Here is a 25,798-nt window from a genome sequence, read left to right on the forward strand (position 1 = left end):
AAAAAGTCACATGACACATTTTTCAACACGCTGCAGTGTTCCTGTTCTAGCCTGTAAGTCATGGCAAGCATATCCATGAAATTTCATTACAGACCAAGAGCGAATTAATGACACTTGCTTAGACATACACATAAAAATAAAAGGTTTTAGGTTATATTTTATCAAACCATATTGAAAGATTATTAAATATTAAACCATATACAAGTTATTGTCTTCATGACTTTTATTATTAATTAAATATTCTTAAGTTCCAGAACTGAAAACTTCCATGTTAGACCAAAAACAAGCTCAGAGAACGACTCGTTGTGAAATGTGCCTATCTATGACAGGTGAAAGATCAAGGCCTACTGTACTTTATCACTGCAACTTTGGCCCTGCCCACTGGCATGTTAGTGAGATGACCAGGAGAGGACAGCTATACAGGATCACTGGACACTTTTTTTTTGACATTACCTTCCAAAGGATCCTAATGCTCGGAATGTGGTTATAAATTTTCAACAATGTGAATCTCTGAGTCGAGCATTGAGCACTAAATTCACTCAACATGTCTGTGATTGGCTACAATGCTCATCACTGCAACCTTTCATGCCAATATCTAATAATATAAAGCTATAATCAACACTTTTCACGATTAGTTAACCTTGAGAGCTGTAATAGTAAAAATGTGCCAAAAGTGAGAGAGTTTCACTGTCACTCTAAAAAATGCTGGGTTGATTTGGACTAAATATGGACTAACCCAACGTTGGGTTAAAAATGCAATTTAAAAATGGACAAACCCAGCCAGGAAAAAGGAGGATGGGGGTTACATTAACTAGTATTTCTATCATAAAGCATGCATAAAACAGTATGGCCTATAACACAACAGGCAATATACAAAACAGTAGCGATACACATGACCTGGGGGGGATTATGCAGGTTAATCATGAATGGGGGAAAGTCACGTGAGAGGAGGCAATGCGCTATGATTGGATATGATCAGTTATTATGGGATGAATATAGTATCAAAATGATTAACACGTGCAAGCACTATAATCCACGAACTTGATAAAGGTTATATTTTACTATCTAAAACCAAATGCCTTTAAACTTTTCAACTTTCAACAAACCTCACCTCACAAAATTATATTCATTTAAAAAATATACTTTACACAATTATTGTCATTATTATCTCACCCCGTCATTTGAAACCCATTTGACTTAAAACAACAACAACAACAACAAGAGAAATACGGAAAACATGATATGAACTTACTTGAAACGATGAGGGTGAATTAATTGTGACAGAATTGTCATTTATTGGTGAACTGTTCCTTTAATAACTTGTGCTGGTTGTCCCCCTCTAGTGGACGGATGATGAATCGCACGTCCTTCAAATTTGTAGAACACTTTTAAATGTGTTACTATGTGTCTCGTAGATGTGTCAGACAAATAGAATAACTATTTAGATGTTATCGTATTCATATTTAGATTAGTGGTTGATTTATGTTGTTTAGACATTCTCCAGGTGTTGGTTGTTTTTTTATTATTCTTATTTCTGGACGGGTTCGTGTAGCTTTACTGCCACTTAATTTAATCGTGGGATTTGATTTGGAATGTTGTTTAGATCAAATATCCACATCTATACTGTAAATTATGGTTAAAGTTCATACTTTATTTCTCAAAAAGGGGTTGAAAAGTGCTAGTAGATTCTGCTAATCTCATCTCTTCTGTCCCTCAATTTCACAAAAGTAAAACAAAAGAATTCTAAGTGAATTTGTTTTTAACCTTCTGTGAACATTTTGGTTCAGTTTACAGAATCATTTCCAAAGTGCTTTATTTTACTGTAGTGACTGTAACACTGTATCATTGCCAAACGCTGTCTTTTGTGCCAAATACTGAAACTCTATTTGAGAAAATAAATATATTTTATTTATTATTATGATGTTGTCATATGCAACCTTTTGAAATGCATTACTTGTGAGGTGAATCATGTTGAATCATAGCGATACATGCTTGACTGATGAAATCTGAAATGTAGCACAGACCCACAAATTACCCATGGTTTTGTTTTACACTTTTACTTAAGACATTGGTTACATTTATTATACGGCTAATTAAAACCAGATTTCACCGCTGCGTGCCTCATTCTTTCACACTCTTCTTATATACTCAACAGGAGCCATTAGAGCAATGGGGCACAGGTGCGCATCCGATGTCCAAAATCCTGAACCACCCCTTTAAACTGCTTCTGGTGCTCATAGAGTGTGCAGTTAAACAAGATTCAAATGTCAATCACAATAGTTTATTGTGACAAACAATTAAGTGTGTGTGTTTGTGTGTGTGCTATAATTGAGTGGGTAAATCTTGGCTGTCACACTGGAGTGCAAAAAAGTTAATATAGTGTTACGTGTTTAAGATGTAAACGGGATGATTGCGCAACACTTGTGTGAGATACTGTTGCCATGTGTGCAAGTAGCAGAAACAACCAGGAATATCAGAGTTACGTTGAAAACGTTTACTTTGAAAAGTTATGAATGACGTTACAAAACATGAAAAAATTATAAAATGTAAAAGGAAAACGTACAGTAAGAAAACAAGAGTGTCGCCAAATCAATGAAATAATCAAAACATAATTCCCATAACTATTTTACCCAAACCTCTAAAACTACCAACCAAAAGAAAAATGCAGAAACAAAACCCGTAATTTTCAGTGTAAACGGCGCCTTAAATAAACTATGCTGACTAAATAAAAAACAATAAATACAATGCGTGGCGATCACTCTCCAACTAAATAACATAAAACAATTCTCACTACCGTGGTCTTTAAAGATGGAACACGCACGCATAGATCACACGCACCTCGAACTTCTAGTGTTCTAACAGTGTATCCCATCGGCAGCAATACTAACAAACCCCCAAAGGAATGTTAATCTCTGAACCCCTGTAAAAGCAAAAGCAAAAATATAATCATAAACAATTGTAAACGTGATCATGATCATGACCATGGTTTCAACAAACAACTTGGCTGAGATCTGGCACTGATCTCCCTCGCTCTTGGTCACTGGGCCTTTTAAACCAGCAGAACGCCTGTGGATTGGTGGAACGTCAGTTCTGATTTTAACGTCGTGACGTCACATCTCTTATGGGCAACCATTGATCACCATCTAGGAATAACGAATAGAAACACAATAGATTTACGTAACAATAGTAATGCTTGTTTTTTCAGTTTTACAGTTTTTGAAAGGTCCAAAAGACTGGTGTAAAGGCACCTCTGATTGGTCAAGGGGTGTTCTCATGCTGCCCTGACAGACTTGAGCTTGTGCTGTTGGGCCACAAACTGAGCCTTCTGTATAGCCAGCTGAGTGTCTTCCTCGCTGATGTCCAGATGCCACACAGCCCTGACTGTGTCCCCGACATGGGGGAACATCAGAACCCGGACCCCTTGTCCCAGAGCCTTCACCTCTTCTTCATCTACACCTGCCATCCGTTCGCAGAACTCCGCTGGGCTCATCTGGCGGTCCCGCAGACAGAACCTCAAAATGTTGCTTTCCACAGTGGTCAGATCCACCCGGTACAGAGAAGGGTCACACTTTATCAGTGCTGGTAAGAGAAGGTGAGAGACGTTGCATTAGACTCTGTATTTTTAACTCAGGATATTTAAACTGGACCTGTTCCATTGAACCCAAAAGGAGAAATGATAAAACAATTTTAAATAGCTCTTTTCAAGACGCTGAATGGGGACTGAAATGTTCAAGCACAACAGCAGCATAAAAGTGTCATGTGTGTTGTCCATATGACTCGTGCACTATATTCCAAGACTTCTGGAGTCATACAGTCACTTTGTGTGAAGAACAAACCACCACTTAAGTCATTATTCACTGATGTAATTTTAATTGTAACGGCTGCATTCATTGAGTCAGTGAGCAGAACTCAAGGGCCGAATCTGTCCGATTTAATAATAAATAATGAAAACAATCTTTTTTGCCTTTTGGAGCTTGAGCCCTCTGAAATGACTACTGAAAAAAGCAGAAAAATACACCTTTTGTCTACCCAGAAAGAAAGAACTTTAAATGGGTTTCTAAGAACACGAGGAACATGAACATGACTTTTAGTTTTGAGTGAAATATTCCAGTGAATTTTTATTTATTTATCCTAACCTCTTCAGTTCTGAATTTTTTTATGCTTTTAGTGTCAGATTTTTCAGTCAGACAGGTTTAGTATGCATTATTGCCAAATGAGAATGAGCATAATTAGATGACATACAAAACGGTGGTGCCATTAACTAATTTCAGCTACTGCGAGTAAGAGTATTTTATATGCCTAATATATTCCTTCTGATTCTTTTATAATAATTATGTTCTAAGAATATTTCATGAAAGCTATTCACGCTCAAGCTAACTATTGTAGTAAAGCATCATGTGTACAGTGCTTGTGTAGTGTCATGCTGAGGGTTCAAGGAAATCTATGGGGTTCTGTCACCTTGAGCAAAGCGTCTGGCGTTCCTGTGGTCCTCCTCCAGTCTGCCAATCATGTCTGACAGGGCAATCTTACCAGCTGCTGCCAAGACACTCATTTGGAGCATTCCTCCACCAAGTACCTTGCGGGCACGCACTGCTCTCTGTATGAAATCTTTTGACCCACCTAGCATGGTGCCCACAGGTGCCCCGAGTCCCTGCCAAAGAGCAAGTCAGATCCAATGAGCCTTTTTGTTTCTGCATTGTGTGAGATTTCCAGCTCTTTGCATGAAATTTAATAGATAGGGAATTAGGGATAGAGAAAACAAAAGAGAATCTATGAAAGAAAACGTATGCAGTGCAGTTCAGATATAATTATTGTATTAAATGGGTGCAAATTTACAAATAGCATCCACCTTAACACATTTAATATGCTGAGGGTCATTCACACAGAACGTTTAGTGTTAAAAAGGTTGTTTTTTTTAAACTCGCCTAAAAGGTTCATATACTTTAATTTTATGTTCTTCCCTGAAGCTGTTATTTTAGTAGCATTTATATACAGCGGGGGAAATAAGTATTGAACACGTCATCATTTTTCTCAGCAAATATATTTCCAAAGGTGCTATTGACATGAAATTTTCACCAGATGTTGGTAACAACCCAAGTAAGCCATACATACAAAGAAACAAACAAAAATAAGTTCAGAAATTAAGTTATGTGTAATAATGTGAAATGACACAGGGAAAAAGTATTGAACACATGAAGAAAGGGAGGCGCAAAAAGGCATGGAAAGCCAAGACAACTGCTGAAAACTTACAATAATTAAAAAGCAATCCAGCCCCCTGTCAGTGGAAATTAATAACAGCTGGTTCAGTCCCAAATGATGGCCTACAAAAAGGTCTCATTGCCAAGGTGTCACACAAGACACATCTCATGATGGGTAAAAGCAAAGAGCTGTCTCAAGACCTTCGCAACCTAATTGTTCCAACACATAATGATGCCATTGGTTATAGGCGCCATTCTAAGCTTCTGAATGGTCCAGTGAGCACTGTTGGGGCCATAATACGGAAGTGGAAAGACAATAATTTCACTATAAATTTGCCTCGACCAGTGCTCCTCGCAAGTTTTCTGATAGAGGAGTGAAAAGAATAATCAGAAGAGTTGTCCAAGAGCCAACACCAAGTTGTATGGTGTTTTTAGGGTAATGTGCACTGCCATTTCTCCTCCAAATATGGTGTGTATTATGGCATCCAAACAGTTCAATTTTGCTCTCATGTGACCACACTATATTCTCCCAGTATTTCACTGGCTTTTCCAAATGTTGTGCAGCAAACTTTAAATGAGCTTCAACATGCTTTTTTTTCAGTAATGGAGTCTTGCGTGGTGAGTGTGCATACAGGCCATGGAGGTGGAGTGCATTACTTACTGTTTTCTTTGAGAACACAGTACCTGCTATCTGCAGGTCTTTTTGAAGCTCTCCACAAGTGATCCTTGGCTCTTGGACAACTCTTCTGATTATTCTTTTCACTCCTCTATCAGAAATCTTGCGAGGAGCACAGATCATTTTTTAAGAATAAATTTTACTAAATCAAATAATATATTAACATCCCTCCTATTAATATATAATTACCTTAATATTAGACTTATATTGAGTACATTTCATGTAGCAGAACTGAATGAACCAGAACAACTATCTGAACTTCATGGTTACATATAGCCTATATAAAAAGAGCCATGCAAGAATAACAGAAATATTATATATTACACTAAAGTGGACCCTAAACCTGTGATTGCTTACCTTGTTCAGACACACACTGACAGAGTGGCAATGCTGCAGTATAACAGACGGCTGGACGGCAAGAGCCACAGCTGCATTCATCAGCCTCGCTCCATCCATATGGACAGCCAAACCAAACTTATCAGCTACGGAGTGAAGCTTTGAGCAAGAGACACAGGTATAGACATAAATTCAGAGCAATGCAATTTAATCAATGAACAAAGGTGTAATATGTGGATGTGCCTCATTTGTCAAATCTAAAGCAGAACCTGTTCGTGCTAGAGTGCTGAATAAATCAGTCTTTGTTTAATCACTCATTTACTAAATGGAGCGATTGTGTCCTATTGTTCAGAGTTCAGCCCCAGGTGTCTGGCTGCCTCAACATATTCTCTCTCTCTCTCTCTCTCTCTCTCTCTCTCTCTCTCTCTCTCTCTCTCTCACATGTTTAATGATCTTAAGTTTAAATAATATCTAACCTCCTGCAGGAAGGAGAGTGGGAGGACACGCCCTCCCTGAATATTGTGCGTGTTTTCCACACAAACCAGGCGGGAGCGTGGGTAGTGTTGGTTAGGGTAACCATGACGGATCTTGGAGATCAGCTGGTCTAGGTCAAAGGTGCCATCGCCAAGGGTGGTGACGGTTGCAGAATGGACGCCTGCTAGCTGTGAACAAAAAAAAAACACATTTTTTATCTGCTAATGTGGTACACGGATGTTTTTTCAACTATGGGCACTTTTTAAAAATAAATAAATAAAAAAGCTCTCTTAAAACACAATTTTCATACCCTGACTAGTTAATTAAATCCTGGCATATGAAATAGTAGTCAGAAAAATCTATTCTTTTTTTTTTTAAATGGAAGTTTATTGAACCGTTAGACAAAAAAATCTACAAAAAAATGCATTCGTTTTTTTGTTGAGTATTATATTTAATAATATTTTGTATGGCTCATATAGAATGACATTTAAATTATAATTTTATATATGATATTTATATGGACAAAAAATAAGATGAAATTATATTCTTTGTCCCTCTATATCTCCCAATAATATGTATTGGTAAGATTTTACTTGAATGCTTAGTTTTATGATCAAAGCTCTTAAGTTTTTATTGTGGGCGGCAAAACATATGCAATGCAATACAATGATGATAGATAGATAGATAGATAGATAGATGCACAAATAAATGTTCCTCAAAATTATTATGTATCATATTTGATACTCATATTTTAACATGGTTTTAACATAAGAGTAAACATTGTTTCAGTAAACAATCTTGCTGATCACAAACTTTTGAATGGTAGTGTACATGCATCATATCATTTTTTTCTTTCTAAATCATAATGATAATTTCCACCACATCTCAAATTATCATTGTGTTTAATAGCATTCTGTGGTAGAAATAACATTTAACCTTTTGGAATAAAATAGCAGACTCTTTATGAATATGTTACATAAATCACACAGCTGTCATGCATTACTTAATTCAATTTAAATTGGCATAGGATTGCAAGAATATTAAATACAATCCTGAGAAAAAGAATACAAATATATCCCCCATTGGTTCATACCTGTGCACTTCCTCCTTGCTCATAAACATGAATATGAGAGAGATCACCAACTATCATCTCATCATCCCGCTCTCTGCAGTGAACCATAACTGAGAGAGAAAGAAGGAAAAAAAACATGAGGGCAACATATGTGTACATTACTGCAGCATCTGGTCACTAAAAAGAATACAATTCCTTGAATAGTGAGCTATTTCTGTGAGCTAAAGCACAAATCAGTATCATTTTCAAATATCAGAATTGAATAGCCAGAGGCGGCTTTTAGGCAGTGACGCCGACCACAGCCACTGCAAAATATGTGTGAATTTTACCTATAAGCTTTTACCAAGTGACAATTGTAAACAAGTTTTATTAATAGCCCTGGGCACTATCCTGCAATCTCACCTGCAATCAGGTTACTCATCGTTCCTGTGGGGACATATAGAGCCGCTTCCATGCCAAACATATCAGCAGCTATTTTCTCCAGTTCTATAGAAAGAATGGGAAAAATACAATGTATACAATGTATAAAAGTATGCTGATCTAAAAATGTCCTAATGCATGAACATATGTAAACAACTGTTTTGCATTGCACATGTAAACACTACCGTTGAATCCAATGGGATCGCTGTGTCCAGTTTATATACAGAGGCGAGCTAAACAAATGACGACAGCGCTGTGACGTCGAGGTCATTAGTTAAACAATAGGTGGGGACGGCGAGATGGCGTCGATGCAACATCACTCTGTTGTCGCTCTGCAATATGAAGTAGCAAACCTCGTTTTTTTGAACAATTAACACGAATTGAGGGCTTTCAAATGCTATCCTAATACTTGACAACTCGGAGATTTCTTGAAGAAGATATTTATCTACGTGTTTCCTTACTTTTTCGGCTTTTTAAAAAGTCTGAAGTTAGTGGCTAACGCAAACCACTCTCTGATAACCTAACGGCTAACTTTACAAACGGACTGTTACTTCTTTTACTCGGCCAGTAGCCCTCGGTTGACCCTCATATTCTTGAAAAATGGACAAAGAGGAAGATATTAGCAGCATTATGCACTCATACGCCAAGAAGGCCCCGCAGGTCGAAGAAGGCGAGATGGAGGTAACTTTGCCAGAGGGCGAGCTCGGACTCGGCGCTACCATTGCCAAACGCGCCGATGCTGCCAGCCGCCAAGAGAAGCAAAACAATTGATGACAATGAAGGTCAGTCTGTGCCCAATTCTGTTCTGCTAATAATAGGCTTGTTTGAGATGCGCCTTGCCTTGAGATCAAAGGCTGATATCGCGGGATTTACGCTCGTGCTACAGTGTTGCTAATAAACTGGACGTAATTTAAGTTCTGTTGCTTTTATATGAAAATAAATATATTGAACAAGACACCCAAAGTACCTGTTATTTAATTCTATTCAAAATACGTGTTTATCAATTATTTTTACTTTAATACATGTTTATATTCTATAAGGTTATTATATAGATATTATATATAAATATTATATAGTTATTATATTATATAGGTTATTATTATATACAATGAAATCACATAACCCATATCACACTGTCAGAAAGGAATATTCACTCATAATTTATACACATAAAAACAAAAATTTTAAAACCAAACATTTTAAAAGAGATCAATACATCACGGTTGTTTAAACCAATGAACATAAAGCTGTGTCGTCAGCAAGTCGTTTCCCATCATGCTTTTGATCAGCGCAGTCGGTGGAGAGCAACTGCGCGCGACTGCAGAATCCGACAGGTGCGCCTTGCGCTCGCGAGAGTGTTTTGACATACGTCAGCATGACATCAGAGCCAGGCGGACCGCAGTCGGACACATTTCTAACCGGCATGCATCTCGCGGTGATCACCGGTGATCGGTTCTGCGCAGATTTTGCTCAACTCAAACAAGCCTAGTAATGGAGAGGGTTGAAAAAAAATGCAAGAAGAGTCATTGAGGAGGTTGCAGTCGTTGGAGGCGACAGTTAAAGATAATAGGCTACTTGCTCCATAAAAAGTGTCACTGACTCTATGGAATATATGTGGAAACAAATAAAAGAAGCAACAGACAAAGTCGAAACCCTAGAGAAAAAAGATGGAGTCCTGGAGAAAGAAAACGGTGTGCTCCGTGACAGGTGCAATCAGTGCCTGAACGCGTTCACTAAACGATAGTTCATGAACTCGTTCATATTTTGGGCGAACGTGAACTGAACGTACTGTATTACTGCCTGATGAACGTTAATGTGAACTCGTTCATTCTGGTGGCTGTGAATGCCACGCTCTCTCAGTTTAACTTCGTTCAATTGAGTGCCAGATTTCTATAGAGCCTTCCAGGCGAAAACCCAGTAGCACCTCACTGCAGTACACGAGATCCAGGGGGCGGAGTTGGATCCAGTTATAAGGGTGGAGATGGGTAAGTTTAGGTATATGTAAGGTGGGAGGAGTTGGATCTGGATCTAACTCCCCCCTGGATTTTGTGTAGCGGAAAAAAAAACACCCAATCTGGCAACACCAGCCACCAGTGTCTACTGACTCTCTTGTTCGATCTCGTTCATCAAAATGAACACATCTTTTTTCCGAGTCATTTCGTTCATTTAAGGGGCTTTAAATGTTATACTATTAACTGGCAAATTCCCAGAACACATCCACCTACGCAATCTTGATCATATTTTGAATTAAGAAATCATTAATAATGCAGTCAAAAATCGTTTACAGGGAACGTAAATAATTACTTTACCTTCCGAGTCTTTCGTTCATTTGTCACGTGACAGACGCAATTAATGGATCGTTCATGAACGACTAATCACTTACGTTACAAATGAAAACAAAAAGCAGCAAGGAGGCGTCGTATGATCATTTAAACGAGTTTTATGACAAGGTCGGTGAGGATGGGAAAAATCTGACGCATATCTTCAGTGTTAAAACTGATAAAATAATTGTCTGTGGTTCTATATGGGCTGTGGCAATCATTTTGAAAAATAATATCTCGCAGCAACATGGAAAAAAAGGACTATGAACTAGTTCATTTTTGGAACTGTGAACTTAGTTCAAAATTTTGAGTATGAACTGAACTAGTTCATTTTAAAATTTGAACTTTGAACTAGTTCATGTAGAAAGTGAACTTTCCCAACACTGGGTGCAAGTTCTACAGTAAGTGTTAAACAACAACAAAAATATGATTTAAAAAAATAAAATAAAAATAATAATCTATAAAATAAAATGATCTAATTCACAAACAAAAATAAAAAAAAGTATTTTCAAAGGGTTTACCTACTGTATTTACAAAGTCACCCAAGGTTATCTACGTATTTATTTTCTACTTTTGCTAAATTTGCTAGTGTGAATAATTTACACAATACCCCTGTTGTAAAGCTGCTAGAACCTACTATGAGTTGTATAAATGGTAGCAACTTTCTACTGATTGGATGACATGAATATGGGTCATATGTAGATGGATATATAGGCCTTTTTGTATTCAATAGACACAATGCTCTCAATGCTGAATATCATCTTCTGGTTAGGACTTCAGAAAAGGTGGATAGAACGAAAAAATGAAGGGTACAGATAAAAAGCACAAGATAAAAAGACAGAATGTTAGCCTATTTCCTTTTTGTATCAAACAATTTCTGCTAGGTAACCAATTAAAGTTACCGGTGGCTCTTGTAGCTATAATTTAAAAATCAGTTCATTGTAAGGTTAACGGCTCTTATATAGCCTACTTGGAGAAAAATGTCTTTAAATGTTTTCATCAAAGGCATGACTTTATTTTTGGGGTAGATTTATCATAATATGTATACAGAATTTACCTACATGCCTTTTGCTAGGGTTTTTTTTTCTTCTTCTATTGCAGAGTTTATAACAACTTTCTAACTAAGTGTTTAGAGAGAATATTGTGTATTTTTCCAGCTTTCAGGTTATACCTGATATTGTTTTATGTCTTTAATGTCTATTAATGCCAGGGGTCTTAAAAATAGTGTGAAACGCAAGACTTTGTTTTTGTTTGCAAAGAAAAATAAGACAGAGCGGCTGCACGAGGGCTGATGACGACACAGCTGTTCCACGATTGGCCGGATTCACCGCATGACAACGATCACGTGTGTTTCGTGTTTATTCGAACACCTTTAGTTCCTCTAAAGCTCACAAATCAGTTTTTTTTTATAACAGTAACACTCTTTCATGTAGTTGCAGTGGTATATTGTGTCATGTTTATCAAATTAAAACTGATTAAAAAACGTAGACTCCACTTCACTGATAGTAGCTTATGTTGAACTTTATTCTTGTTCAAACAGCCGCTGTATGAAGTAGTACATAAAGTATCGAATGAAAATGTCTCTGAAACATCTGCGTATTATTTGGCAAATATTGCATTTTTCACTTCAGCTGTAGTAAAGTATGCAAACACCACGTGAGCGGTCACTACGGGAACCAGAAAGTGTCCGACTTCACGTCTCCGTTTGCAGCTCCTCCCCGCCTGCACGCGGCTACTCTCGCCGATCGGTTACATCAGAGCCCGTCTACGGAGAGCCTGCTCACTCCCTATTAAGTCCTGTTGTACCGAATTTTGGTTGTAGTTCCACCAGAGTTCCACTGGGGGCGATCGCCCATGAGTGCAAAATGAATGGGAGTCTATGGGGCTAGACGGCTAAATTTGTCTCTTTCACCCGATTGCCGTTGAGAAATCTCAGATTTGATTGTAGGTTTTGCTAGTTCAACATGGGTTATATGTCGAAAGTTGAATGAACGAGTACTTATGTCCTTTCGATTTCTTACAGGTTGAGTTGTTGTTGCCCATAACACGCTAGCATTCTGCTATTGAACGCTGATTGGTCAGTGAAGGACTGATTACGACCAGAGATACCGCTTGATGGCATCGTGGCATCCGAAGCAGGACCAGAAAAAAACAAACAAAACACTCGTCTAGCACGTGTATTTACCTGTGTCAGCTGTGTTGTCGATGCCTAGAGAGAAAAGAAAGTGCAGAGCGCGAAAGCACCAAAGCGACTGAAGGATTGCCGTAAAGCAGTATCTCTGGTCGTACGATGTGTATGACGTCATTGACACTTTAAAATACTTTTTGAAGCAAATAAGTGACTCTAAAAAATAGGGCTGTAATCTCCCAGTCGATTAGTCGATTATTTGGTTGATACGTTCTGGCTCGACCAAAATTCTGATTGGTCGATTTTTTGCCGCGTTCATTTCATTAGTTTTGCCGCATTCATTTAATCAGTTTTGCCGCGTTCATTTAATCAGTTTTGCCGCGTTCATTTCATCAGTTTTGCTGCGTTCATCAGGTGGAAAGCACTAATTGCTAATGGGGGTGTTTTCAGAGCACCGCTGTTTCACAGGTAACAGTCTGTCTTCAGAACACCCCCCTTGTTTTCACGTCTTTTGGATTAGCCCAAGCCACTGGAGAAGAGAGACAGATTGAAGAAAGTAGGCTACTAGAAGGTTTGCTGAATATTATTACTTGATCTGGTTTGTTTAATAAATATTATTATTTTATTAAAGTGGACGTGCCTTTTGTGTTTAAGAGTAAAAGCTTTAAGTTAATAACGTTAGTCTATTCGAATCGTGTCTCAGCCGCGAAGTTGAGCTCAGAGCGGCTGAAACGATAGTGTCTGTCAGTTATTATAATACATATGACAAAAACAATTGTCTAAATTATGTTGCATATTCCTAAAAAGTTCTTGTGATATCACTAGTTGACAACATAGTTGATATTGATATTGCGCAGGTGCACGTGAAGCAACGCTGCCAGAGCCGACAGACTCGTGTGTCAGACTAATTTCAGTGCAAAATAATTAGGTCAAAAACGATTTGATATACTGCAAATAACCTACTAGTTTTTTATGTTTATTTATAATTCATTTAGGCGGACAACAAGGCTACAAATTACTGCGCACAGTACGCAGCTAATTAATGTAACGTTTTTTTTTCCCTAACGTCATTTTTAGTCGAAATTGTCTGGACTTTAGTCGACCGAGATTTTCTTTGGTTGATTACAGCCCTACTAAAAAATCGAACACCCAGCAATGTGTAATTTCTTTGCATCTCCTTTCGAATACAACAATCAAATTACTAGACAAAAAATGATATCCTGAGAAAAGTGGATTTTGAGGGGTATAGCGCCATAGACCTCCATTCATTCTGCACTCGTCCTGTGAGCGCCCTCATATGGAATCAGAGTGGAACTGCAATCAGTTCAGAAGCCGGAAGTTTACTGAGAGTGAAACTTCTCGCCTTATTAGACATTCTCTGGTTACATCCAGCAGCAGCCGATGTCGAACACACCTTTTGCATGGTAGCTCGTACCAAGGGAGGGCGTGGTAGCTCGTACCAAGGGAGGGCGTGGTGAACCTGTTCACCAGGTTCCACGTCAGGCAGTACCGCAAACATCCAATAGGAAAATTCAACTGCAGTAGCCACCGTTCAACCTGAAGAAGGTAGCACTCAAGACGTTTTTACACCATATATTGTAGAATTAAAACACTTTATACCCAAATGTCAAAAAAGTTACTCGAATCAATGAACAGCACTAATAAAGCCCCATTCTTACAGATCATTAACTAAAAAAAAGTTGGTTTAGGGTTTAGTTACCCTTTAACACCTTGTAATGTAATGCTATGTAATCTGATATTAGCTCACGAGAGCTAATCGGAAGAAAAGTAGTTCTTATTTAACAAAAGATGCAGATCATATTTATTCATTATTCATGAATAATGTCTGTGTCCTTGTCAAGTTGTTTATCAACTAACGTTTTGATTATATTTTTTTATATAACTTTTCGATTTTTGTTTGAAACTATTCTAAATTTGTTGTAAGATGTATTTGTCAATTATGTAGAAATTATGTATTATATTTTATTTTATTTTGTGTTTATCTTTATGTATTCCCTTGGCAATGTTCTTATGTTATTGTTAATCGAACATAAAAAATAATAATAAAAAAAATGTAAGTGTTTAACTGATATGAGGGCCCTCTCGTGGCCATTACAGAAACAGCGGGTAAGAGTAAACACACCATGTGAGAGCTATGTGACGTCTATAACATCTGTTTTTATGCTTTTAACTGATGAATCCCAATTAAACCCTCTTAGATTGTCACAACAGAAGCACACACAACAGTGACTGTCAATATCTAACCAACCATTGACCGTAGGGTCTTCTCCGAACAGATCGTCTCCGAACTCAGCCTGGGCCATGGCTCGGCGCATGGCTGCTCCGGGTTTGGTGGCGGAGTCGCTGCGGAGGTCCACCGTGCGAACAGCTGATCCCGTAGCCGCCTGCGGAGACCCGTACAGCCGCACCGGATCCACGCAAACAACTCGACGAGGTTTGTGTAAGCAATGACGGATTAAACGAGCTGGAAGCGTCAGTGTTTTGGAGCTCATGTCTTCTTGTTTGACTTAAAGTTGGTTTTATATTCGCAGACTTCCGCGTTCAATAACTCGTGAACTAAAAGTTGTGAGAAGCACCTGCCTGCAGCCTGCAAATTTGGGCGGGGTGCACCTGGGCACCACAATGCTTCTCATTGGTTGGGGCAAAGTGATGACGTCGATCGAGGCGGGGCCTCACCTGCAGCGGGGTTGCACGTCTCTTCCCGCCAACATCATTTTTATAGATTACCATAGTAGTCCAGTCATTTTATGAAAAAAAGTTTAACAAAATGCAACAGAAGCAAACTCAACTGATTTTGTATCCTCAATATGTCCTGAGTAAGGAAAAAAAAAGCCCCGAAGAATCCCATTAGGGGAAAGTTTTGAAAAAGACCCAAATACAGTATAGCCTATTCATACACCTAGGCCTATGCATTTTTTTTTCTCATGTGAATAGGGTAAAATTTTTAACCTTTAGATATCACCATGAAAATTATTGAGTTGCTTACTTACATCAAGACAAACAAAAAATGTATTACAAGTTTTTTGAAATTGTTTGTTAACATGGACAAACGGTGCATAATCTAATTACGTATATGCTCATTTGCATAAATACCACAACAGGTCTAAACATTGGGTATAGCCAGGTGAAAATGTCTTGTTGAATCTTGTTGACACATAACAGTAAAATACTTAATGTTAAGGTCTGAATGGAACCCATTTAGGCTACCCATGAGCATTAATACAGAGGCAGGAATAAGTACTTTAGAAACCAGCCTTTATTCATTATTAAGAGATAGGGTTTGGGGCTGGGTCCGTGGGACTGTTTCTGGGGGACGAGTCTGAGGGAAGAACAGGAGACAATGGTAAGGAGAATGCAGAAGACAAAAGGTAGGCAAAATAAAAAGTGAATCCCCAGAAACAGTTTATCTGTTTTACAAAATTATTTTTGTTTTGAAATAAAAGTTATCACTGGTAAGAGTTCGTTTTTTTAGTTTTTTTCATAATATGGGATACAGAGATTGACAACGTACTGTATGTAGTTGGTTTAACTTAACTACTTTATTGGCATAAACGTTTTATAATAGCCTATATAATGCACAAAAATAAACAAGAACTATTACAGAGGAATGATTAAAATAATAAATATATAAGGTGCCATTAATGTTTACAGTAATTTTGTAATTTACACAGTGAAGTGTCACAGAACTTTTAAAATACTAGGCCTATACATATATTACACAATATATATACTTTGTAATTCCTTATAAGTTTACCTTAGGTCAGGCATAGTTAAAACTATGGATATGCGCTCTACACCTTTTTGCTGCTTTCAGTATTAGTTATTTTAATGCTTAATCATTTTATTAAAGTATTATTTCAAATTTGCGCATGCGTTTTGAAGACGCGTGACGTCAAAAAACGTGACGTCACTACTTAACGCAGATACGACACATGCGCTGTCAGCTCGATATGGCCAGAGCCCGTCTACGGAGAGCCTGCCCACTCCCTATTAAGTCCTATTGCAGCACTTCTCAAAGTCCGGACTCCGGTCCGGATCCGGACCCGGAGGGAATTCAATCCGGACCCGCCTCCATTTCGTATTTCAACAGCAGTAATTGCGTGTAAGGGATTAAAATTCTGGATTTCCTACTTTGATAAACGCATGTCAAAATCATTTGTTTAGTGTTTTATGTCTTTTTGGAGATGGTCCGAAATTAAAGCGAAGGCGAGATATTTAAGGTTTTCCTCCGTGATTCAGTTGCCATGACATCCAGTGAGCGTATACTATTGACGTAATCGGGCGCGAGCCGCGCAACGCGACACTTCACAGCATTTGAATGGGTGTGGAGGATGTCATTGTCCAGGAAAAGTAAAGTTGACGAAGAAAATACAGTTTTCAAAGATGATTGGAAAGAGAGGTATGCGTTCATTTTGCCCCAATCCAGCACGGAGCCATTCTGTTTGATTTGTAACGAGACAGTTTGGAGTTGTGAAGAGTGGAAATGATAAAACGGCATTATGAAACAAAAAACGGTCATTTTGAACGGCAATATCCACAAAATACAGAGGTACGGATGGCAAAACTATGACAGCTAAAGTCTTAATATGAATCATCAAATAAGTTGCTTGTGAGACAGTGGCAGCTGGTGAAAAATATCTTAGGTGGGGCTGTGTCATATTCAGTCAGTTTCAATAGTCTGTTAATGGGAGTCTTTTAGCGTAACGTTAGTGGCTCCGAGGTTGTGGAATGTTCTTCCTCAAGACATCCGTCAAACATCCACCCTTCTCTCCTTCAAAAACACATTTTTTTTATCTGAATATTACTCTTCAGCTCACATTCTGTAAATTCTACATTGTTATTGATATGCTATTTGTTTGAATCCCTCTTTGTTTGTGTCTTTAACCTAACTTTGTAAGTGACCTCTGAATATTAGGCCTACTTTCTGCCCTTGGTAAGTTATGTGTATTGTGCTTTGATGTTGATGTTTATTTTGTTCTATTCCTTAACCCAGTCCCAGTGGTTCTCAGACTTTTTAGAGATGTACCCCATGAGGCTTTTAACATCCTTCTGCGTACCCCCACTCTTCATTCACACCTCTTTAAGTAAGGGACAATATTTGCCCCCTTAAATCGAATTTTCCAGTGCATTTTTACCTTTACAAATACCTTTATAAAATAAATAATGCTTTAAATTACCTTATTTTTTCATAAAATTAATGTTGATTTGTTATACATGTTTATTAAAAACAAGTTTTGTAATTACCAATAGTTCCGGACCTTTGTCATTGATGAAAATTCAGATTTGGACCTTTGAATGTAGACTTTGAGAACCCCTGTCCTATTGGAACGAATGTTGGTTGTAGTTCCACCAGAGTTCCACTGGGGGCGATCGCCCATGAGTGCAAAATGAATGGGAGTCTATGGGGCTAGACGGCTAAATTTGTCTCTTTCACCCGATTGCCGTTGAGAAATCTCAGATTTGATTGTAGGTTTTGCTAGTTCAACATGGGTTATATGTCGAAAGTTGAATGAACGAGTACTTATGTCCTTTTGATTTCTTACAGGTTGAGTTGTTGTTGCCCATAACACGCTAGCATTCTGCTAATGAACGCTGATTGGTCAGTGAAGGACTGATTACGACCAGAGATACCGCTTGATGGCATCCGAAGCAGGACCAGAAACGAACAAACAAAAACTCTTCTAGCACGTGTATTTACCTGTGTCAGCTGTGTTGTCGATGCCTCGAGAGAAAAGAAAGTGCAGAGCGCGAAAGCACCAAAGCGACTGAAGGATTGCCGTAAAGCAGTATCTCTGGTCGTACGATGTGTATGACGTCATTTACATTTTTAAAGACTTTTTAAAGCAAATAAGTGACTCTAAAAAAAATCAAACACCCAGCAATGTGTAATTTCTTTGCATCTCCTTTCGAATACAACATTTAAATTACTAGACAAAAAAATTATATCCTGAGAAAAGTGGATTTTGAGGGGTATAGCGCCATAGACCTCCATTCATTCTGCACTCCTGTCCTGTGAGCGCCCTCATATGGAATCAGAGTGGAACTGCAACCAGTTCAGAAGCCAGAAGTTTACTGAGAGTGGAACTTCACCCTGACTTCTTCCCTTATTAGACATTAGGCTTGTTAGAGATGCGCCTTGCATCGCCTGAAATGTATGCGAGAGTAGGCGGCTGCAGAGGAGGAGTGAAAAAAGTGCAGGCAAGCCAGACAGTTCTCTCTTCTCGCAGTGGATCTGACACCTGTGAAATCAAAGATGGATATCGCGGGATTCACGCTCGTGCAGTGTTGCTAAAAAAACTGGATGTAATTTAAGTTCTGTTGCTTTTATATGAAAATAAATATAATGAACAAGACACCCAAAGTACGTATTTAATTCCATTCCAAATATATGTTTATCAATATTTTTTTCTTTAATATGACGTGTTTTCTTTTAAATAAAAATTACAATGCATAACCCAGAGATCGCATTGTCAGATAGTTTGGGAATATTCACACATAACGTATACACATAAAACATGATATCAGTATAATATTAGATTATTATTTTTTTTTTTTTTAAATATGAGGACTTAGAGGACCTCATTTTAAACCACCACTGATTTATAAAGATTCAACTTTCAGAACTGTCTACAAAACACTTTATTTACAGTTTTCACAGACTTCTTTAAATAGCTTATGTGTGACAATGAAACAGAAATAGATCACATTATTACATGTTTCACATTACATAAAATGGATTTACATTATTGAAATGTATGGCTGGATCCCTACAAATGCAGCTTTATGGGTCTTGTCTTATATTTTAAGTGCTTTTTTGCTTCTTTAAACCACCAAATAACAAATTTTAAACAAAAATAATTTGTTTCATTTTGGTGCATATAAAACATTGTATGTATAAAACATTGCATAAAATTTAAGGGGGTCTAAAAATACTAACAATCCATCCAGAACCACCTCTATAAACAAACAATGAAGTGTGTTAACATCGTAACATTACATTTTCATGTATTACACATTTTATTTGAATTCATGCAAACAATGATTTCTCTGAGCTACAGATTTTTTCGTTCTCCATCTGAGGAACCCTTCGTGGAACCCTTTCCTGCTGCTGAGCCCTTAACTGTCTTGGTCTTGGCTTTTGCAGACTTGACAGGTTTCTCACTTGTTTCTTTGAGTTCAATCTCCTCTGTGCTGTTATTCTTGTCCACTGTCACCTTATGAAGTTTCTGCTTTCCTTTCACAGGAGCAGTGAAGGTAAGCGAGGCTTTATTAAATTCTAAGGGAAAGATCCCCACGTCCCCATCAAAGCGGTTCTTGGCCACCTGAAGGGACCTTCGGCCAGGACACGTCACCAACTTCTTCTCCTGGAGGATGAGCACGTTATCTGCCTCCTGACTGGCCTGATATGAGGAAAACTATACATTAGACCTGGTAGATTTTATTATACTGTAGTAGTAGTATAGGTTTAATGCCATATCAGCATCTGAGGCTATCTTCATGGCAAAAAATACAAGGGTTGCATAAATACAATAAAAATAAACACCAAACTAAAAGAAAAGTACAGTAGTTAAGATTATATAAGATGTTTTACATTTACATATGATAAAAATACAAAAACCTTTTCTGGTAAAATATTACTAAACAAGTCCTTAAAGGGATAGTTCACCCAAAAACGAAAATAAGCTCATGATTTACTCACCCTCAAGTCATCCTAGGTGTATATGACATTCAGAGTTATATTAAAAAATGTCCTGGCTCTTCCAAGCTTTATAATGGCAGTGAATGGCTGTATATTCCTGTATAGTCCATCAAAGTGCATCCATCCATGATAAAAGTGCTTCACACGGCTCTGGGGGTTAATAAAGGCCTTCTGTAGAGAAGCGATGTGTTCGTGTAAGAAAAATATCCATATTTAAAACCTTATCGACTAAAATAACTAGCTTCCGGGCAGACGGCCTACGCAAGTCGGCTTATGCTAAAAGAGTAACCCGTGGCGCATGTATGACGTAGGATGTAGGAGTAGCGTAAGCTTTGATGCCTCTCGCGGTTCAAACAAACAGAGCTGGGCAACAAACTCAAGCTCCACCGACATTTCTCTTTAAAAATTCTCATTTTAGACTTCTAATTCGTGGCTGGTGTTTTGTTTTACTCTATCCTTTGCACTCCCGCGTTCGTCATTACGTTGTGCGTCAAGGGTTACTCTTTCGCCGTAAATCGATGCGTATGGCCGTCTGCCGAAAGCTAGTTATTTTAGTCGATAAAGTTTTAAATATGGACATTTTTCATTACACGAACACATCGCTTCTCTACAGAAGGCCTTTATTAACCCCCAGAGCCGTGTGAAGCATTTTTATCATGGATGGATGCACTTTAATGGACTATATAGGAATATACAGCCATTCACTGCCATTATAAAGCTTGAAAGAGCCAGGACATTTTTTTATATAATTCTGATTGTATTCGTCTGAAAGAAGAATGTCATATACACCTAGGATAACTTGAGGGTGAGTAAATCATGGGCTAATTTTCATTTTTGGGTGAACTATCCCTTTAAGTGAGCTAACTACATAAAAATGTATTATACATGATGTTGTATTACAAATTTATTAAATGTTTAATTTAGGTTTACATTGAATTTAGCATGTTAAGGTTATGTATAAATGATGATTATCAGAGTTTCTAGCAAGAGACTCCGGCCAGTCCTGTTTTACTGAAACTCTTAATGGCTCTTGGAGCTTGTGTTTTAGCAAGAGAGTCCTGCCAGTCCTGTACTCGAGTCTCAGCATTTGAATAGATATGCTGAGTGGATTAGGATTGGAAACACTCTCAGTCTAGAACAGGTTCCTAAACCTGTCTCATCACAAAGTTTTGGTTCCTGCCCCTAAATGTATATAAATTGTAAGAGAACGTTCCCTTAGTCAGAAAGAATAAATCTCTTCTGCTTAAAAGATACAACCTAAGTCTCCTGGTCTTGCTTCGATGAAGGAATAAAGTTTCCAACACATGGAAACTAAGCATGTAAAATTTCGGTGTATGTAAATTGTACAATGACAATAAAGAATTATCTATTTAAAATCTGGATACCAAGTTTACAGCTTAACTGAAGTTGCAGAGGAATAAACATGCAGAGATGGCCTTTATTTACCAACCTTGGCTGTGCCAAAGATGGATGCTGTCTGCAGTTCTTTATCATCCTCTTCTTTCCGAGGGTGGATAATTAAAGTCACGTGACAGCAGCTGTTTGTGGCAAACTTCCTGAATGCTCCAATTATGTGGTCTTGTACTGCAAATCTGAGATTTTTTTTTTAAAGAGTACATTATCATTAGTAATCCATATATTAATTATAAATAAAGTTTCCCACACGTTTGGGACAATTGTAATTATTTGATTAATTGGTAAGGATTTAAAAAAAAATATATTTTATAGAAGTCTGAGTCAGAAAGAAAAATTCAAGCTGAAGAAACACTTGATAACTAAGCAATGAGCACTATAGAATTTCCATGACTATTTAAGATTCCATTAATTTCTATGATTTTTCCATGGTAATCACACTTTTGAAATTCCTCTATATTTCCATTTTTTTCAGGACCATGGGAACTCTTGAATAAATAGCATATTAAAATTGTTGCCTCACTTGTCCAGAGACAGGTTCTCTTGGCCCATCATAAACTGCAGGTTGTCAATGATCACATGACTGATGTCATACAGGTAAACGGCATGCTGCATGGTATCCAAGACAGTCCTGTACAGGGACAAAAATGGCATTTCATATTTAAATATCATGAGAAGAAGCTGGTCCTCTGCAAAAGGGAAATATAAAAATCTATGTAAGAGCCTACATTGCAAATCCATATGACTTGCAATACAATACCTATTTACAATCAAACTATGTATTCAATTTTAATAAAAGAATGACAATGATTTACTTGATGTTCTGCTGTCCATGGAAAGTCATAAAGTAGAGAGGCAGATCCTCAAACTTATCGGCCCACATGTCATATTGGTCCAGGTTCTCCTCCAGCCTTTGCTTGGCAAACTGGGTCAGCATAATTTTGGCCAGGCGCACATTGTTGATTTCAAAGCTGCCCCATAATGTGTTGACACCCTGCATGCACAGATCTAGGGCGCACTCACTGATGAAGGTGGTCTTTCCACTGCCCGTGGGACCTGCATATACAAATATACACAAAATAATTATTGTTTATATAATATTTATGCACATATTTATACTTTGTTTATTTTTATATTTATATTAAATAAATATTAAATATATATTTATATACACTACCGTTCAAAAGTTTGGGGTCAGTAAGATTTTTTAATGTTTTTAAAAGAAGTATCTTCTCACCAAGGCTGCATTTATTTGATAAAAAAAACAATAAAAAAACAGTAATATTGTGAAATATTATGACAATTTAAAATGACTGTTTTCTATTTGAATATATTTTAAACTGTAATTTATTCATGTGATCAAAGCTGAATTTTCAGCATCATTACTCCAGTCTTCAGTGTCACATGATCCTTCAGAAATCATTCTAATATGATGATTTGATGCTCAAGAAACATTCATTATTATTATCAATGTTGAAAACAGTTGTGTACAATTTTTTTTTCAAAATTCTTTGATGAATAGAAAGTTCAAAAGAACAGCATTTATTTAGAATAGAATATTTTCTAACATTATAAATGTCTTTACTGTAACTTTTGATCAGTTTAACTCATCCTTGATGAATAAAAGTATTGATTTATTTTATTTCTTTCCCCCAAAAATAAAGTTAAAATTCTTACTGACCCCAAACTTTTGAACGGTAGTGTTTAATGTTACAAAAGCTTTAGATTTCAAATAATTTAGAATTTAATCAAATAAATGCAGCCTTGGTGAGCAGAAGATACTTCTTTTAAAAACATTAAAAATCTTACTGACCCCAAACTTTTGAACAGTAGTGTATATATATATATAATTATAAATATTAGTATTTTAAATTTATATTATTTAATAAATAATAAAAACCTCTGAAGGAAAATGGTTAGAGTGCAATTAAGCAAAACATAGCAATCCTGTGTTGACTGTACCTGTAAAAACCGTCAGCTCCCCCTTGCGATGACCTTTAAGGATTCGATTAAGCTCAAGGAATCGAGACCACTGTATCCCAGCCACCTGCTCCACATTAGCCAGTTCCCCGTACACATCCTCCCGTAGCTGTTTGAAGGACACAATGGACTTGTGGGCAGCAGGGATGGAAGCCTTGACAATTCGCACCAAGTTCTTGCCCTGGGCCAAAGCCTCACTGGGGCACGGCTGAAACTCCCCAGGCCGGATCAGAGAGCAGCGTTTCAGTCCAAGTTTCCTGGAGAATATTTTTGAGGCTTCCCAGGAGCGCATATCTCCCCCAAGCCACAGTGTGACTTTCTTGAATTGCTCCAGATAAGGCAGGAGGATCGGGGGCAGACAGCTTACACCCCGCGGCAAGGCCAAAGACGGAAGACCGGTAGCCTGACTCACTGCCATGCTGTCCACCTCACGTCCCGTGAGCACAACCTCACCGTCTTTCCGTCCCATCAAAGGCAGGCCGAAGAGGTTGTGGTAGCTGGAGACTTTTGGTACAGTGGCTTCAGTGTAGACCACCCGTCCATCATCTTTCACGGCAGCAGAAAGCAATTTAACACCCCGGAGGCCCGAGTCACGTCCACTAAACCAGGGGAACACCAGACTCTTAGTGGGTTTGAAGAACCTGACCCCAAATTTCTTCAGTGTGGCATTGGTGAGTTTACCGATCTGGAACATGGCTTTAACAAGCTGCACTTCCTCTTCCAGGAGGTCGGAAAATGGCACGGAGCTGCTCCAAATTCGTTGCACCTCCTTCATCTCCATCTCTGTTTCTTCTTGCTCCTCCAAGCTCTCAGGAAACCCCAGCAGCACATTAGGGCTGATGGACTTCTGACCCTCATTCAACATCACCTCAATGCAATCCTGGAGGTCCTCCCAGCTCCCCTCCACTAAAGTCTCTTTACACAGAAACTGTCCGGTGGTTTTATCGATAAACAGCGAGTAGTTTTCTCTTCCAGATCCCTCAGGGGCCGGTTCCAGAAAAATACTAGGAGCATGTAAGCAGCTGTAGCCATCATGGAAAGGGATATCTTTAGAACGAAGATACTGTTTGATGTCAGTCACTGTGAGGGGCTGGACAGGGAAATCGATTATAGACTTTGCATCTTTTCTCAACGTTCTGCAGAAATATAAGGCAACAGCCGGTCTTAACCGGTTTGCAAAACAATACAAGGTTGGCGCCCTAAAAGAGTGCTGCAGGACTGGATTGAGGCAGGGCTGGCAAAAAGATAGATATCTCCAGAGAGAAAGATGAGAGGATTTACAGGGACTACAGCTCATCCCCTGCAAGAGACAGCCAGCCCCCTTGAGAAACCTGCTCCTCCACATTTGCTGTTAATTCAGAACATCAGACCTGCATTGATTATAGACAATTTGCTCAATTACAATATGCAGTTTAAAAAATGTGGCTGAAACAGAACAAGAAAAAAAAAACTTTCCTGTGATAAAATAATTTCAATATTTAAACCGTGAATTCCAGTATATTAAGATATATATTAGATGAGATCATGAATATTTACTGCATAACAGCAATAACATATCAATCATAAACAATCATTAATCCATTCATGTATAACAGGTCATTAGTAGATGTGCATTAAAATAGTTGCAAATGTCATGAAAATATATTTTCATATATGAATGCACATGAACTATTATAATGCTTGCAACGGATTTATTAATTAAAGTTATTATAAAGCGTCACCAAAAATAACTGTAGCCTATACAGTATATGCATGACCCCTAACGTAATTACTCAACAATTTATTATAAACGTGTATCTATAAAAGTAATGAAGCTAGTGAAGAGAAACTTTGGCGGGAAATATGTGTAAGAAACGCATATACCGTAAATATTTGACATAAACTTACTAAACTGTATGAAGCGCGCCAAACTGCATCATGTGTATGCATGTCCCACTGAACACGAGGTCCGAGCTCCAAAATACTTCCGTGTGAAACATGAAACTCTTGTTGTAGTGTGTTAAGAAAAAGCGAATTAGACTGTGTAGCTTTAAATCGTAATAAACATAAATTTAGAAAAC

General features: G+C 37.9%; 2 protein-coding genes and 1 long non-coding RNA gene across 3 annotated transcripts; 1 reads left to right on the forward strand and 2 right to left on the reverse strand.

Moving 5' to 3' along the window:
• Positions 1-2,474: 2,474 nt before the first annotated feature.
• LOC307146560 (uncharacterized protein) lies at positions 2,475-15,234 on the reverse strand. Its single transcript, XM_079850695.1, has 8 exons — positions 14,895-15,234; positions 8,159-8,242; positions 7,778-7,866; positions 6,687-6,872; positions 6,232-6,369; positions 4,459-4,651; positions 3,249-3,579; positions 2,475-3,143 (listed from the first exon to the last, which is right to left on the reverse strand). Exons 1-7 carry the CDS (start codon positions 15,136-15,138, stop codon positions 3,272-3,274), a joined length of 1,242 nt encoding a protein of 413 aa, XP_079706821.1. The 5' UTR covers positions 15,139-15,234; the 3' UTR covers positions 2,475-3,143; positions 3,249-3,271.
• Positions 8,464-16,100, forward strand: LOC307146562. Its single transcript, XR_013819124.1, has 3 exons — positions 8,464-8,958; positions 14,845-15,080; positions 15,178-16,100. It is a non-coding gene; the product is annotated as an uncharacterized lncRNA (long non-coding RNA).
• Positions 16,101-19,001: 2,901 nt separating this feature from the next.
• Positions 19,002-25,710, reverse strand: twnk (twinkle mtDNA helicase). Its single transcript, XM_079850694.1, has 6 exons — positions 25,626-25,710; positions 23,721-25,108; positions 22,574-22,814; positions 22,282-22,389; positions 21,796-21,937; positions 19,002-20,046 (listed from the first exon to the last, which is right to left on the reverse strand). Exons 2-6 carry the CDS (start codon positions 25,081-25,083, stop codon positions 19,699-19,701), a joined length of 2,202 nt encoding a protein of 733 aa, XP_079706820.1. The 5' UTR covers positions 25,084-25,108; positions 25,626-25,710; the 3' UTR covers positions 19,002-19,698.
• Between the last annotated feature and the right edge of the window lie 88 nt (positions 25,711-25,798).

Source organism: Squalius cephalus, assembly GCF_949319135.1.
Source record: "Squalius cephalus genome assembly, chromosome: 19".
NCBI classification, from domain to species: domain Eukaryota; kingdom Metazoa; phylum Chordata; class Actinopteri; order Cypriniformes; family Leuciscidae; genus Squalius; species Squalius cephalus.